The sequence below is a fragment of the Phoenix dactylifera genome, chromosome 2, assembly GCF_009389715.1.
Source record: "Phoenix dactylifera cultivar Barhee BC4 chromosome 2, palm_55x_up_171113_PBpolish2nd_filt_p, whole genome shotgun sequence".
Classification (NCBI taxonomy): Eukaryota; Viridiplantae; Streptophyta; class Magnoliopsida; order Arecales; family Arecaceae; genus Phoenix; species Phoenix dactylifera.
In genome coordinates, this window is record NC_052393.1 from 8,098,507 (window position 1) to 8,115,003 (window position 16,497).

At 40.6% G+C, this 16,497-nt stretch overlaps 1 protein-coding gene across 1 annotated transcript; it reads right to left on the reverse strand.

The window, feature by feature from the left end:
* Window positions 1-356: 356 nt before the first annotated feature.
* LOC103710813 (probable serine/threonine-protein kinase cdc7) lies at window positions 357-16,318 on the reverse strand. The gene is made up of 16 exons (XM_008796712.4): window positions 13,140-16,318; window positions 12,977-13,056; window positions 11,652-12,285; window positions 11,263-11,558; window positions 11,062-11,128; window positions 10,898-10,960; window positions 3,867-3,930; window positions 3,657-3,750; window positions 3,502-3,585; window positions 3,326-3,415; window positions 3,180-3,207; window positions 1,597-2,127; window positions 1,458-1,519; window positions 1,277-1,386; window positions 1,114-1,201; window positions 357-1,037 (listed from the first exon to the last, which is right to left on the reverse strand). The coding sequence occupies exons 1-16, from the start codon at window positions 13,576-13,578 to the stop codon at window positions 774-776; spliced, it is 2,994 nt and encodes a 997-aa protein (XP_008794934.2). The 5' UTR covers window positions 13,579-16,318; the 3' UTR covers window positions 357-773.
* Between the last annotated feature and the right edge of the window lie 179 nt (window positions 16,319-16,497).

Genomic DNA, 16,497 nt, shown 5'->3' on the forward strand with positions numbered 1-16,497 from the left:
ATGTTGATCCAAAATACCTATTAATTTTGCTGCTTCACTAATCCGGACCATTTGTTTGATTGCTATCAATAATTTGGCTCTATCAATTAATCTGGGGTTAAGGAGACTCATCATTTGAGATTTGAATTTTGTTGTCTAATGATGCATGCACGCATCCCTCTAAAAGTCTTTTTGTATCAACTATTAGCGCATATCTAGGAGCTAAATGTAGTTTTCTTTGAGAGCAGGGGTATAAACGTGCACTGCGGTCTAAAACAAATCATTTTGCAAAATATAATTAAAAGACTCACTTTTTGCAAAAAAATAAGCTGAAAGGTTCACATTTTATGCAGTCATTTTATCAGAATATCACTTTGCAACCATGAATCTCAAGAATGTATATTTCATGCAAACAATCAACTTGTAACAGTTCACAAATGCATTACCTCTCCACAGCATACAACTGACACAAGTTTGATCCACGGTAAGATGGCCTTTTTATTTTTGCAGGACATAATCCACGATTGATCTAGCATGGCTGAAATGGCTGAATTCCTGATTTTCTATTAATTAATACATGAATTTAATACAAGCAATACAAAGATAGTAAGAGAGCTGGGCAATCTGCTGAGACGAGGATGTACAATTGAGGCATGGCGGAATCTTTACAACAGTAAGAAGATTCCAGATGTCAGGAAACGTTGATGGTTTATGGAAATATTCCAAGCCATTCTTTTTAGAGCAACAGCATGATTGTTAGCAGCGTATGGTTCCAGCAAGATGAATCAAACATCTCATAATGATGAGCTTCCAGACTCTGAGCCGGCTGCCCTTCTCAGCATCCTCTGCTTTCTTAGGCTCTCATGGCATGGAGCAAAGAAGTCATGCAACAGAGCTTCCTCTGCAGTGATCCTACGCCTCGGGTTCACTGTCAAGCATTTGTCTACGAGATCAAAGAGTGATTCAGGAACAGTATCAAGGAACTCTGGTCTTCTAGTGTTAGCTGCACACCAATCTCTCAATTCCATGGATTGTAGAGAACGGACATCAAACAATTCCTGCAATAAGGCAATGTCATCCCACAAGAGACCCTTGTAATATTGTTAGCAACAGTGAAGTTCTAGGACATGGTACCGAGGGAAACAAGGACTCGCAGTTGTGCAGCTTAGCCACTTCCCATAGCTCTTCACTGCCCCTCAACTTCGCTATTTCCTTTATATTTCTATTGATAAGAGCAGCAACATCAGTAATACATAATACTGAAAAACATTTGCGATATTGTTTGAAGTGAACTCACTGTTCAGGATCACCACCGAATGGGGTTCTTCCAATCATCAAGTAGAGTATTGTAACACCAGCAGACCACATATCAACTTTGCAACCTTGGTGAAAAGACTTGAATAAGACCTGCATAAATGAAATCAAATCAAAAAATAAAAAAGGTGATTCAAACTATGCAAATGAAAGCAAAGATTAACCTCTGGAGCTCGAAAGCCTTTGGTTCCAACACAGGGCCCTTCTCTCTTATGCTTCCCACTTCCTGAAGGAAACATTCCATCAGGTCATTCGGATAACAGAAAAATTTAAACATCAAATCATAATTAAAAAATCAAAAACCTTTGTTCTTAAACATGCCAGCACCAGCAACAGCTTTGCCACCAGAATGCAGAGGCATAGGAGTTAGCATTATTACAGTTCTATCCACTTTGCCCAAAGGTGCAGCTACCCTCTTCCTTTGAGAAGCTGGAACTGTTGTCGCCTTTTGACTGGGACTTTGCATTGCCTCATGCAGAAAATTTATCAGCTCCTTCCGTCCTTTACAAGGAATGGGCTGCTTCAGCCTATCCACAGAAGGAGTCCTGGTGCTAGTTGGATCCTTTGTTGAGGTTATGCCAGAAACTTCAGCAGCTTGGCTTCCATATAACATTTTGTTTTCAATTTTCGGTAAGGCATTTGATGAACTTTGATTTGAACTCTTTTTAATGTTCTTGGAAATGAAATGCTTCTTCGAGTCATTAGCTGCTTCCTTATTGACATTGTCCAAAATTGCATTGTTTACAATTCTGTTAGCTTGGTTACAAGAGGTGGACTTCGCACTGAGAAAAGAAACTGGATCCAAGTTTGCATTTAAATTGACCTCATTTTTGCCTATTCAAATCAATAAAATGTTGGAGTGTTAGCTGCTACTAGTGGCACGTATGCTGGCATGGATGGTGCAAATAGACTAAATCAGCAATGAAAAAACAAGCATGAGCCTAATCTAATAAACATGTCTTCCAATAGTAGCTCAAATACTCAATGCAGAAGAAAACAGTTCTATAAGCTCCATAAGCTCTGCCTGGGAATATACCATAAATCTCCAGGATTTTAAAAACAAAAAGAATCATATTTACTGGTAACAGATAGATAAAAAACTTAACAAAAGAAAAGCTTCTTCACATTAATAATTGCATGCTCTTGTAGAAAGTGCATACACCAGCACTGGGACCAAACATAAAGCTAGGAATGCACCAGTGGCACTACAGTCCCCTTTAGCACGTGTTCATTCTTCAGATATTAGGATCGCTATTAGGTAGGTGTGAGAATGAATTCGTAAAATGGCTCTTGAAGTCAGGCCATTGAACTCGACTCATTCCAATAGCATTTCATAATAAATATTCTCCCATCATAGTAGGTCATATCTTAGGAAGCACTGATTCATAACAAACAGATCAGGTGCATTTCACTCGCCAACTAAAACAAAGGAGAAAGGAAAAGGCAGGGAAGTAGTAAATCCATTAATGTTGTTGAAGTAGGAGTCATTTGATATTCCAGATCAAACTGAAATCATGACAAAACCACAAGGTCTAACAAGTATACTAAAAAAAGAAACAATGTCTTGATTAGAACAAAAGCTGAAAACACTTGGCATGTTACTTTTGGGACCAGTGTAGCAGAACAAGGATATACAAAGAGCGCAAGCGGACACATGGTAAGCCCGACTGCATACTAGGGTTACTTTATCCAACTAGATTCCTGTTCCAAATAACAAAAATGGCATGTGTTTACCTTGATCTATACAGATCTAGACACATGCTCTAATGATTCTATAATTCCACATTGCATATAGGTGTAAAATTCATGAAGTAAATGAAGATATTTCAGAAACAACCTATTTTTCCACAATCACTAAGAAAAATGCATGAGGGGCACAAACTTACCATGTCTGCAGAATTTTTGGTGCAGATCCTGTATGGATATATGAAAAAGAAAAGAAAACCGATGGTTATGGTCTGATCACCAAGATACTACTATTGATCACAAAGAAAGAAAGTAGCAGCAGAATAGAGAACATAATGTCACTGACACTTGCTAGGTTGAAGTCAATGAGATATCCCTTGTTGAGTTTGCGAGAAAAGAGGAAGTTCCCAGGTTTAACATCTCGATGCACTATACCCTGGAAAAATTGGACATCAGAAAGAATGCAAACCAAAAAGATCGCAGACAAAAATAATTTGCAACCTTAGCCTCAAATGTTTTTACCTGCTTATGCAGGCTTGCAAGGGCTCTGAACATACAGTAACCGTACCACTGGAGTTCAAATACATCTATTTCCTTTTTCAAAACCTAAAATTAAAATCAAGATCATTAGTCTGTACACGGAATAACAATATAAATAACAAATACATTACAGTCACCTCTGGTCTGTCATGCTCAACATGCTCTAGAACAAAGCACTCAGAGTCACCACTTCTGAAAGAGCCTTCATATTTTATCACAAAGTTCCTGCCTCTGCATAAACAAATTGGCTTGCAAATTAAACTGATAACCCCAGACTTTCAAATGACAGAAGGAATACGCCACCTTAAAAAAAACACAGAGACCGCCCTTGCACATTTGACACTTACCCAAATCGCTCCAGCATCTTCATTTCATTGTTGACATGATGTGAATGAGCATTTGCATGAGGATCTGAGAAAGCAAAGAAGCATGTATCAGAACTAGGCACTTCCTTCTAACTTATTGGTCACCAGTAAAGCTTGCTGTTATCAGATAAGTCTGAATAACAAAAATTCTGGGTTTAGAAAAATTGTTCAAGACCATAGAATATTAAATGTTACAAACAGTTTATACAGCATGCCACAATGATCAGAACAACTAAAGATAAATCAAAAACTTCAGAGAGTTGTTAATCATGGCTCTTAAGCAAACATACAAACATGCATCCCTACCAGAGGAGATCAAGGGACACCTTAAATGCTTCATTAAAGTTTTGTACATGCTTGGCCTGTGAATGTAACAAATTTATGCAAGCCTAATTAGCATTTGATATTTTTCTGGCCCACTCTTTCTTTTACATTACTTAGAACCCCATATAATGCAACACCTTTTAACACCAACAGCCCCTCAAGTTGCATCGCTGAACAAAGCCACATCTAATCAGAAGCCAGAAAATTGACATGTTAGCAAATCCAGGATTGGAGAAAATATTTCAGACAAAATTATTTATATAAGGAAAAAAGCCATGCTGTTTCCCAGCAATAAATATTGCTCCTCTTGAGCTGGGCCTGATAAACTGTGTGACTAAACATGGAAGGACAATGCCCCTAAAAGACAACTTTTAACCAATTAACATCAAAAGCTTTACTAAATCAAACCCATTTTTTCCTATAAAGGACAATGGGACCTGATGCAGGTGCATGGACGTCATATAACTTGCATGCCATTTTCAGGGCATTAAATGGCCCAAATTAGAAAAGTTATTAAAATGAAAGTTTCAAGTCTCTTTCTCTTCTTTTCAACAAGCCTAAGAACATTAAAATCAGAGTTATGGTTGGAAAGTTATAGGTATTTTAAGAGGCAGATGTCTTTTGACCTTTTAAATTCTCTAAGAGAATTTAGTTTTGGCTTTGATGTTTTTTATCGTGTGAGTTACCCATATTAAGTTGACTCTTGACCTTTCATTTTCTTTTGTCTTTTCATGTTACCCATGACTTGCCTATAAGTAGTCATGAATTGTAATGAGGAAGCATCCAAGTTTTTGAATGAAAGTTATCTTCCTCCTTGCACAAGAAATTGTTCTTGCCTATAAGTAGTCATGAATTGTAATGAGGAAGCATCCAAGTTTTTGAATGAAAGTTATCTTCCTCCTTGCACAAGAAATTGTTCTTGTCTTTTCTCCCACTTCCATTGGATTGCAAATTGATCCTAGCAGTATCAAGTGGTATCAAAGCGAGGTTATCATCTCTTGACGTTTCGAGAGGAATCCTATCGCATTTTTCGTGGTGGTGTTGACGCAAACTTCAACCAACCATGGGGAGCCGAGGCAACCAAGATCCTTCTAGCGATGAAAAACCTCGTAGAGAACGAGATCTTTGCGACATAGAGAATGATGAATTGCGGCGGCAAGTCCAAAACCTTACTGAAAGGTTGGCTCATTATGAGCAAAATCCGAGTGAAGAGGAGGGCGACACCACTAAAGAAGATCGCAACACCTTCCGTGACCAAAGTTCACGTCGTGGTAGGAGGAGCAACTCTTCTTCATCTCACCAACATCGTCATCAATTTTGATTTCCAGACATTAGGGTAGACATTCTTGAGTTTGAAGAAAAAATGCAACCTAACATCTTTCTAGATGGGCTCAACATTGTTGAGCGGATCTTTGACTACAAAGAGATCCCTGATGAGCTTAAAGTGAAGATCATAGCCATCAAGCTTCGAAAGCATGCATCAATCTGGTGGAAGCGCCTCAAGTTGCAAAGAGCAAAGGAAGGCAAATCCAAGATCCGTACTTGGGAAAAAAATGAAGAAAGAGCTTCGCAAAAAGTACCTTCCCAAAAATTACCTTTAAGATGCAATTCTCACTATGTATCAATTCACTCAAGAGATACGAACCATGGAGGAGTACACTGAAGAGTTCGATAATTTTATGGTTCGTTGTGGTGTAGCGGAGCCTGAAGAGCAAACAATAGCTCGTTACCTTAGCGGATTGAGGCGTGACATCCATGATATGGTACACCTCCATTCTTTTATTTTTCTTAATGATGTTATTAAACTTGCTCTAAGGTGGAACGCCAACTTCAACAACGGTGAGAAAATGCTCCGGGAGGCCGAAATTTCAAGTGTGAGGGCATTCCTAACCGGGGGAGTGCATCGCAGTCTCATTCGTCTTCTACATCCAAGCCAACCACGATGGTGAAAAAAGATGCTCATCTTCTTCTCAGCCAACATCATCTCGACCTCAATGTTTCAAGTGTTCTGACTATGGGCACATTGCTTCTATGTGTCCAAATAGAAGAGTTGTTTCTCTTACCGAAGAAGGTGATGGTGAAAAAAATGAGTCAGATTCTATATATGATGAAATTGAAGAAGACATCACATATAGTGATCATGGTGAAGCTCTTGTGGTCCGTCAAACCCTGAATTCAATACGAAGTGAAGATGATCACATGTGGCTCTGGCACAACATCTTTCATACTCGATGTATAGCTCATGGCAAAATTTGCAATGTCATTATCGATGGAGGAAGGTGCAAGAATTGCGTCTCAATGGGGATGGTGAAAAAGTTGAAACTCAAGACAGAACCTCACCACCACCCATATTCTCTTTCTTGGCTCAAGAAAGGAAATTAGGTAAAAATTTTCCAACGTTGCCTTGTTCAATTTTCAATTGGGAAAAATTACCGTGATGAAATATGGTGCGATGTGGTTCCTATGGACACTTGCCATTTACTTTTGGGGAGGTCATGGTTATTTGATAGGAGGGTCGTTCATGATGGATACAAAAATACTTATGCACTCTTAAAGGATGGTGTCAAAAAAATCCTTGGGCCTTCAAAAATGGACAACACACCCAAACCCATTAAGGAAGAGGGAAGTACCTTTTTGTCCATGGCAGAGTTTGAAGTTGAAATTCGAGAAGCCTTCCTAGCATATGCTCCCATAGTGGTGGAATCTAACCCGGAGGGTAATTTATTGCCACCCAAGATTACATCTTTTTTGCAGAAATTCTGAGATGTGGCTCCCGATGAAATTCCTTCTGGTCTTCCACCAATGAGAAAAATTCAACATTGCAAAAATCTTGTACTAGATGCAACTTTACCAAACAAGACGGCATATAGAATGAGTCCCAAGGAGCATGAATTGCAAAGACAAGTAAACGAGTTGGCGGTCAACAGTTTGGTACGTGAAAGCATGAGTCTATGTGTGGTTCCTACCTTACTTGTCCCTAAAAAGGATGGAACATGGCGCATGTGTATTGATAAACGAGCTGTTAACAAAATCACCATCAAATACCGTTTTCCAATCCCTCGGCTAGACGACATGTTAGATCAACTTGCCGGAGCTTGCATCTTCTCCAAGCTTGATCTTCGAAGTGGCTATCATCAAATTTGTATGAGACCGGATGACGAATGGAAGACGGCATTCAAGACAAAAGATGAACTATATGAATGGCTTGTGATGCCATTTGGGCTCTCTAATGCACCAAGCACATTCATGCGCCTCATGAATCAAATCTTTAAGCCTTATATAAGTAAATTTGTCGTTGTTTACTTTGACGACATTTTGGTCTATAGCAGGGGTCAAGAGCAACACTTGGAGCATCTTAGATAAATCTTTATGATGTTGCGAAAGGAGAAGCTCTACGTCAACCTTCGCAAATGCGACTTCTTGACCGATAGCCTAATATTTTTGGGTTATATGGTCACCGCCAACGGCATCAAAGTTGATCCTAAGAAGATTGAAGCTATCTCTAGTTGGCCGGTACCTCGTACCATTCACGAGATCCGGAGCTTTCATGGGTTGGCCACATTTTATCGAAGGTTTATACGACATTTCAGTTCTAATATGGCCCCCATTACAAATTGTTTGAAAGGTGGATCCTATCAATCGACTATGGAGGCTCAAGAAAGTTTTGAGAAGCTTAAAGTATTAATGACAACGGCCCCTATCCTTGCCTTGCTGGATTTTAAAAAAGTTTTCGAGGTGGATTGTGATGCCTCTAATGTGGGCATTGGCGCAGTGCTTAGTCAAGAACGACGCCCTATTGCCTTCTTTAGCGCCAAACTTGGAGATGGATGAAAGAACTATTCAACATATGATAAAGAATTTTATGCTATTGTTGAGGCTCTTCATCATTGGCGGCACTATCTTGTGACTAAGAAATTTGTTCACTACTTCAATCATGAAGCCTTGCGATTCCTCAATACTCAACACAAGCTTAGTGCAAGGCATGCCAAGTGGATTGAATTTTTGCAATCTTTTACCTTCACTATCCGTCATAAAGTCGGAAGTCTCAATCAAGTTGCGGATGCTCTTAGTCGAAAACATGCTTTGTTGTCAACCTTGGAGATTAAGGTAATCGATTTTGATTTCATCAAAGATCTCTATTCTAATGATGATTATTTTGGCAAGATTTGGGCTCGATGCAGTGATGCTCCTCATGAAGATTATTCAATTCAAGAAGGTTACTTATTTAAAGGTAACCAATTATGTATTCCTAATAACTCTTTTCGCCAAGCAATCATCAAAGAAGCCCACAATGGAGGACTTGGAGGGCACTTTGGCCGAGACAAGACTTTAATCCTTATCAAAGAAAATTTCTTTTGGCCGAAGATGAGAAAGGATGTAGAGAGACATGTCAACTTATGTCAAACCTGCCATATTGCCAAAAGCTGAGCTCAAAACACCGGCGTTTATACTCCTCTTTCTGTACCTCAAGCTCCATGGGAGGATGTAAGTATTGATTTCGCCCTTGGAGTGGAAAGGATTCGGTCATGGTGGTTGTTGATCGATTCTCTAAAATGGCACATTTTGTACCTTGCGAGAAGACCTATGAAGCATCTAAAATTGCTGATCTTTATTTTCGAGAGATCTTCAAACTTCATGGCATCCCAAAGACTTTCACTTCGGACCGAGATCCAAAATTTGTAGGACACTTTTTGCGAACTCTATAGGCAAAATTGGACACCAAACTTCAGTTCAGTTCTTCTCATCATCCACAAACCGATAGTCAAACGAAAGTGGTGAATTGAAGCCTTGGCAATCTAATTCGAAGTTATTTGGGCAACAACAAGAAGCAATGGTACAATCCTAATGGCGCCCTTGATCTAGCTCCCCTTCCGCATGTTGTTCGATTTAGCGTGATGCAGAAGCAAGGGCTAATGAAATCAAAAAGATGCATGAGCAAGTTCGATCCAAGATTGAAAAGAGCAATTAAAAGTTTAAGGAGAGAGCTGATAAATATCGACGTTCGGCATCATTTAAGGAAGGTGACCTTGTATAGATTCATCTTCGTAAAGAACGATTCCCCCATGGACGATATAGCAAATTACAAGATCGTGCCGATCGACCATTTCGAGTTTTTTAAGCGTATTGGAGAAAATGCCTATCAAATTGAACTTCCCGGTGACTATGGAGTTTCTGCTACCTTCAATATTTCTGATCTAATTCCATATCATGATGATGAAGAGGCATTGAACAACTCAAGGACGAGTTAAGCTTCAATCGGGGGAGTATGATGCAGGTGCATAGATGTCATATAACTTGCATACCATTTTCAGGGCATTAAATGGCCGAATTTAGAAAAGTTATTAGATGAAAGTTTCAGGTCTCTTTCTTTTCTTTTCAACAAGCCTAAGAACATTAAAATCAGAGTTATGGTTGGAAAGTTATAGGTATTTTAAGAGGCAGGTGTCTTTTGACCTTTTAAATTCTCTAAGAGAATTTAGTTTTGGCTTTGATGTCTTTTATTGTGTGAGTTACCCATATTAAGTGACTCTTGACCTTTCATTTTCTTTTGTCTTTTCATGTTACCCATGACTTGCTTATAAATAGTCATCAATTATAATGAGGAGGCATCCAAGTTTTTGAATGAAAGTTATCTTCCTCCTTGCACAAGAAATTGTTCTTGTCTTTTCTCCCACTTCCATTGGATTGCAAATTGATCCAAGCGATATCAGGACCTCTCAACATGAGCACTTTTTAACTCTCATTCAATTTCCATCTAGGTTTTCATATACCTTCCCTCCTGATAGTTCCATGCTAATCCAAATTCACTCCTAAGGCCTCACCAATGGCCACCTATCTTGTTTGTTGCAAATGTCCATAACCTCACAATCAGATTTCCATAAATGCACACATCCTCTAATATCTCAATCTCTTACCTCCATGTTTCCTATCAAGTAAAATGCATGAACAAAATTTGATACAGAGAAAAACATCAGCTATACAAGTGATAAAACTTAATGGACTCAAACATGTGAGAACTGCCCCACAATTTTGGCTTCTTACATATCATGAAATAGAATTGTTGACAGCTAAAATAGTAGCAGAAATGCCACAGAGATATTCTACCATGCCTTAATAAACTAAGAGAAAACTACTTTTGAAGAGTTTTCCAGGAAATTCTGCCACAATGGGCTCATACAACACAGAATAAGAAGAAAATTTAGGGGCATTCAAAGTGCCTTACTTGTATTGATTAACATAACCTGCAACCACAGGTCACAAATTCTCTTTGCAGCTGTACAAAACTGTCATGTAACGCCTTTTTACGAGAATATGTTATATATCACAAAACACATGACTGCAAATTGTCCATGAGAATATCAATTGATCAACTACATGAATTTGGTTGAACTTTCTCATGTGCAGAATGACTGAAATGTGAAACTATACAGGAAAGAGTAGAGATGGCAAATCATAATACTAGATTATTCGTCTCATGATGCATGCTTCAAGTTGGATTAAGGATCAATCAGCTACAAAACTATATTAAACTAGACTTATCAGCAACTGCTAAAAAATTAACAATAATTTTCTCAGAGAACTATAAAATTTAATCCTAAACTCTACAACTTGGTACTTTAACAGGTAACCTGCAGAGTTTAAATTAAAGTTTACTAAGATTAAGAGATAAGTTGACTGTTTTTACATACACTTGACAGCAAATATTTTTCTATCTGTTTTTCTTCGAGCCCTGTAGACAGTGCCATAACCACCTGCATATATATTTTATGATTAAGTGACGAGAGTGTAATGCAAGATTTAGGATAAAGAACTTTTAGGGAGAGCAAGGTACTAGACCAATTAGATTTGTTACCTGAACCTTCTTCTTCTTCTATGGTAAAAGAATCAAAATCCGGCAGTAATTTGGGCTCAAAATGACTCTGCAAACCATGTTTAACCCTCAAATGATAATTTAGATGAGAAAAAGTTACAATTGCAGGAAGAAATTCCCATATAAAATAGGATTAGAGAACACAGAAGTGTGACATGCGACTATAACTTCAAAGAAGTTTACCTTTAGAGTTTTTGAAGCAGCATCCACTCTATTTTCTTTAGTAGGCATGACCTGGTTATGGCTTCTCCTCATCTTTTGTTTCATGATAAGACCTTCATCATCCCTTTTAGCTTGCTCCTGTTTAGAAGAGTTGCCTTTCCTTTTATTTTCTGATAACCCATTCAGACTTTGCAATCCAACAGTTGTACCAACTCCACCCATGTTCCTTGGTCTAAGAAAAGATTTTTTCTGCTGTTTATGGACGGTTCTAGGTTCAGACCGTGGATGTGATGATTCCAATTTGGAAGCTGTTTGATCTGTAAATAGACATGGAAATACATCATTGCAACCTATCCAACTCATGAATGCTGAGTAACCTACGTGTTATGTGCATGATTGAAGAATCTTACCAATGGGTATGATATTCTGATGGTCCATTCTTAAAGCAGAAGCACTGTGTGAAGCATCTTCTGCTTGGCAAGAGATTGCCTCGGTGGCTCCTGCTCTGTCCATCAGCCCTGCAGCAAGACTATTAAGAGTGCCAGTCTCTGGGGGAAGAACATTCAGTTCCTTCTCAGTTACAATAATGTTCCCAGTTAAAATCAATTCGTTTATAACAGGCAATTGTGCAGCCACTTGGGAGTGGCTTGCTTCTCTTAAAATCTCCTTATGTAATGTAGGCTTGTCTGTCATCATATCCTGTTGAATTGCCACTTCCAGTTCACTGATCTTGATTTTTTCAAGAGTAATTTCTTCAGGAACATTACAATTAATATCCATATCGAGGTAATTATTTTTACATTTCTGGAAATCTGGTAACTCCTCGTGCATGACTATGCCCTGTGTGTTCTTGCATAACTTTTCAGTTTCAAAGTCTCCTACATGCTCAATATTTCTAGATCCAAAATTTAAGAGGATGCTAGAGGTACCAATTGATGGAGGCAAAGAACACCTCTGGTTTAAAATGCTTGAGCTATGTCCCTTATCGTATGTGCCAATTGAGAGAGGATTTTTGGTAAAAATATCAGCAACACTAAAGTGTACCTGCATAGCAAGACAGGTTTAGAAGTGCTATGGAATAAAGAGTAGATGAATAACCATTTATGCGATTATTCATTTAATAAAAAGCTAAATACCATTTTAACAAAAGTACAGCTTTAAAAGACAATTAGAGTTGAATGAACATGATCAGGCATCCTCTAGGGGTCATACATTCCAAACTCGAAAGCAGGAATACAATAGTTTCACATTGAAGCACCCAATAGCAAAAATATTGGCGTTTACAATATAAACCATATATTGCTGAAAGTTAAATTCTACATATTGTTTGGAGGGAAAAAAGTAAAATAGAAAGCAACCAACACAAGATACCTCATGTGGCTAAAATAGAAACCATAATCCAGATCAAGAGACAAAAGCATTGAGCATGCGTTCCAACTTCCAAAAGTATAAATTTGATAAAGCCACTCCATATGCGAACTGCATTACTATGATTTATATAGAAATATGCCATGGTATAGAACAGCATTCCAATAACCAAATCTTTAGTGTATAGGGGTCAGCTCGTTTATGTCTTAGTTACATCATAACATGTCCATCAAAAGCAGTTCTTGATTATGGCATCCATTTCAGTTATGTCGTGACTTCTTTTTTAAACTAATCCACATTCAAACTCGCTGTAATTGCACCAAATAATTTTCCAAAAATAAATAAAAACAAGAGTTCAAATTGCTACCTCCTTTGGAATACTGAGGCTCCCATTTGCCATGAATAATTGATGGCAGTCACCCTCACCTTTCATGTATTCTTCCCCATCTGCAACAGAAACCCAAATTTGATTAGAATAAAGAAAAAGATCAGCAAGTTTACAAAGAAAATAACATTAATCACATAAGCACCTCTTCCAGAAGGCAGCAATAGCCTCCTCTTGGCTTTCGGCTCCCGGACTACTGTATTATCCCCCAAAGCCGGCGCCTTCCTCTTCCTCACATACATTAAGGAAAAATCTTTCCATGCTCCCCTCTGCCCGGTAACCCTAGCCGCGACCCTCGACACCAAAGGAGCGATCGCGCTTGAAATGAACTCCCGGAAAGCGGTGATCGCCGTCTCGGAGACCGTAACAAACCCACCATCCGTGAGCAGCAGCGGGGATCCACGAATCCAGCAGAGGAATTCCACGACATCGGGCGAAGGGGAGGGGGAAAGCGCGCACCGAGACGCTAGCTCGGCGGGGCGGGCGGGACGGCCGCAGCGGACGAGGACGGTGAGGAGGTGCCAGGCGTGCTCGATCTGGGCGGCGGTCGGCAGAACGAGCTCCGGAGCGCGAAGCGCTGCCATGGTCGGGCGGAGGGGCAACGCTGCTATGATTCTAGGGTTTCGGAACTTGGGCTCTCCGAATGATCTAGGGTTAGGATTTTTGATTTATTGCGGAGGTTTTCATGGCGGATGGAGATCGAGAACGAGAGAGAGAGTATTACCCGGCAGGGTGGGGGTCAAGACTCAAGACAAGAAAAGGGTGAGGGTTTTCTCTTCATTTTTTTTTCCATGATATATCTTGGCTTCGTTCCAGGGAGGAGGGATGGGGAGGGAGGCGGGAATTTGGCTCGCGTGGATTTCGAGCAACGGCACGTGCCAACTTCCCGCCATTTTTTCGCGACATTGTGGGATGTATAATGTCAACAATGGACTCGTGTTCATCATGGAATTACACAAGAGCCATCCTTGGTTCCTTTTCGAGCTGCCCGCGCGTGGACAGGAGGCAGCCTTTTCCGCCTGTACCGCTCAGCATGTTCGAGAGGTAAATGTACACGTGTGAGTTTGTTCACGGAATTTGCTGTTTGCAGGGCAACTGGTTCGGTTCGGTCCGGTCCAATCCGGTCTCTTTACTAGATTTGATTCGTTGAACCCTATTACAAACCCAACCTTTAGGAGGCCATGTTTTGGGATGAGGTTATTTTAAGTGGATTTAGTGGTTAAGACTTAGGACCAAAGTAGGTCATGGCATTTCCTATATCTAGCCTATTAGGCTGAATTATCAAGAAACAAGAGAGCAGTAATTTCTAATGCAACAAATCAAATCCAAGGATGATAGCCTGACATCTGAATCCATTGATATTGAAGCATAAGATGTTTTTCAATAGCATATTCTTTGTTCGTTGAGGCTCCAATTTGCCTATTTGTTGGAAGGAAAGTGGCTCTAGATAAATAAGGTATTGTAGAGATATCAGAAGAGATAAAGCTAAAGCTAGCAGAATGCGCAATAAATATGCAATAGCGCATTCTTTTTGGATTGAGGCTCCAACTCGTGTAACCATGTATCCAAAAGAAAAGTGATTTGGACATAACAAAAGTACCATAAAAATATCATAGCTTGAGCCACATATCCTAGTTCCACATTGGTTGACAAAGAAGTACATCAGAATTTCATCTAGGAGAGGTGTGGCAATAGAGGCAGTATCCACTTAGTGGCATGAAAGGGGGTTTGCCAACCGGTCAGGCATGGTGGCTTGGGAGTGTCGTCTTTGGTGGTGAGACGGGAGGCGTCAGTGATACGGCTTGCAGCTAGTTTCATGTTGGAGCCTGAGAGTTTATGGTCTTTCCTAATGAGGACTAAGTATGGTGCACTATCGGTTGGTGTCAGGGCAGGGCGAAAACCACTCCCTCATTTGGAGGGAGATTTGTGCTAGAGCTCCATTGGTGTTTTTGACGATCCGGTGGGCCGTTGGGGATAAAACTTCGGTGGATGTCCTTCGGTGGGCGACTGAGCTACCGATCAGTAGATTACCGACCATGGTGGACTCGGGCAGGTTGATGGGACAGAGTTTGTGATTTGCTAGTCCTAGGTGAGGGGAGATGGAATGAGGATCTGATCCAGAAGGCTTTGGGGGAGCAGTTGGTTGAGAGGATTCTGGCCTTACCGATCCCATTTCAAGTGGAGCCAGATAGATTGGTTTGGCTGCCGACGGGCGGTCGAGGGTGCATGCCAGAGATATCCATGCTTGGACTAGGAGGGAGCCCGATAGGCGGATTGATGGTGGCTAAATATGGAGGATAAGGATGCATCTCCGGGTGGCGCTTTTTCTTTGGAAGGTGGCCTGGGGCTGCCTACCGGCTAGGAGTGTGCTGGCCAGGTGGGGGATGAGGATGGCTCTGCTTTGTGAGGTTTGCCTGGATGGTGAGGAGACTATTTAGCCATGCACTTCTTCGATGTCCTATAGCCGTGCAGATTTGGAGATGTACATCTGTGCCATTCCCTCTGTTGTGGGAATCGGTGGAGGATATGCTTCAGTATTTAAGTGAGTTTGTTCGGAGGCCGAGCACTGCTAAGATAGGTACCATAGCGGCTTACTTAGCCTATCACATATGGTTGGACAGGAACGACCGCCTGTTCGAGGGCAGGCGGTCGTTCCCACAGGCTATGATGGAGAGAGCCCTACGGCAAACGGCGGAGATTTCTATGATGGCCACGTCGACATCACCTAGGAGGGCCAAAGACATCTGGGGTACCTGTACTGCTGTCTCAGCGTCCAAATTTAGTTATTTCTCTTCGGTACCCCCACCTCCTGGTTATCTTAAGGTGAACTTCGATAGAGGCATGGCGAAGGGTGACGCATCTAGGAGCGTGGGCTTTGTGATCAGGAACCATAGGGGCAGATTTATTGCAGCTAGAGGGCGAAGCACTCCTGGTTTGACAGCCGTGGGAGCGGAGCTGCGGACAACCTGGGAGGGCATTTTGTATGCGAGACGGACGCTGGGAGCCGACAGCCTATTCCTTGAGGGTGATTCTTCCACGATGATTGACTGGATCCGAGAAGTGGACAGGTACGGAGATGGCCACCCTCTGATACGGGACACACGTAGATTGGTGCAGGAGTTGACCTCCTACCAGTTAGCTCATGTATATCGAAAGGCAAATGGTGCAACAGACTAGATCGCCTCTTATATTGCCCGGCACACTGGAGAGGTCTACTGGACTAGCCTAGACTGCATTCCACACACTTTGTATTATTTATTCTCTTTTGACATGGCAGGCTGTACTCACGTTAGAAGTATATGAAATGAAATACCGTTTTGACAAAAAAAAAAGAGGTATATGAAATAAAATACCGTTTTGACCCAAAAAAAAAAATGCCGCATGAGTAAAAGCCTGAGCCAATCCTCCGCCCAATAGTTTAAGCTTTGGATCATAAATCCATGACCGATCAATGGTATCAAAGCCAAGCCAAATGTGCGTCCAAGACCCAAGCTATGGAAGTC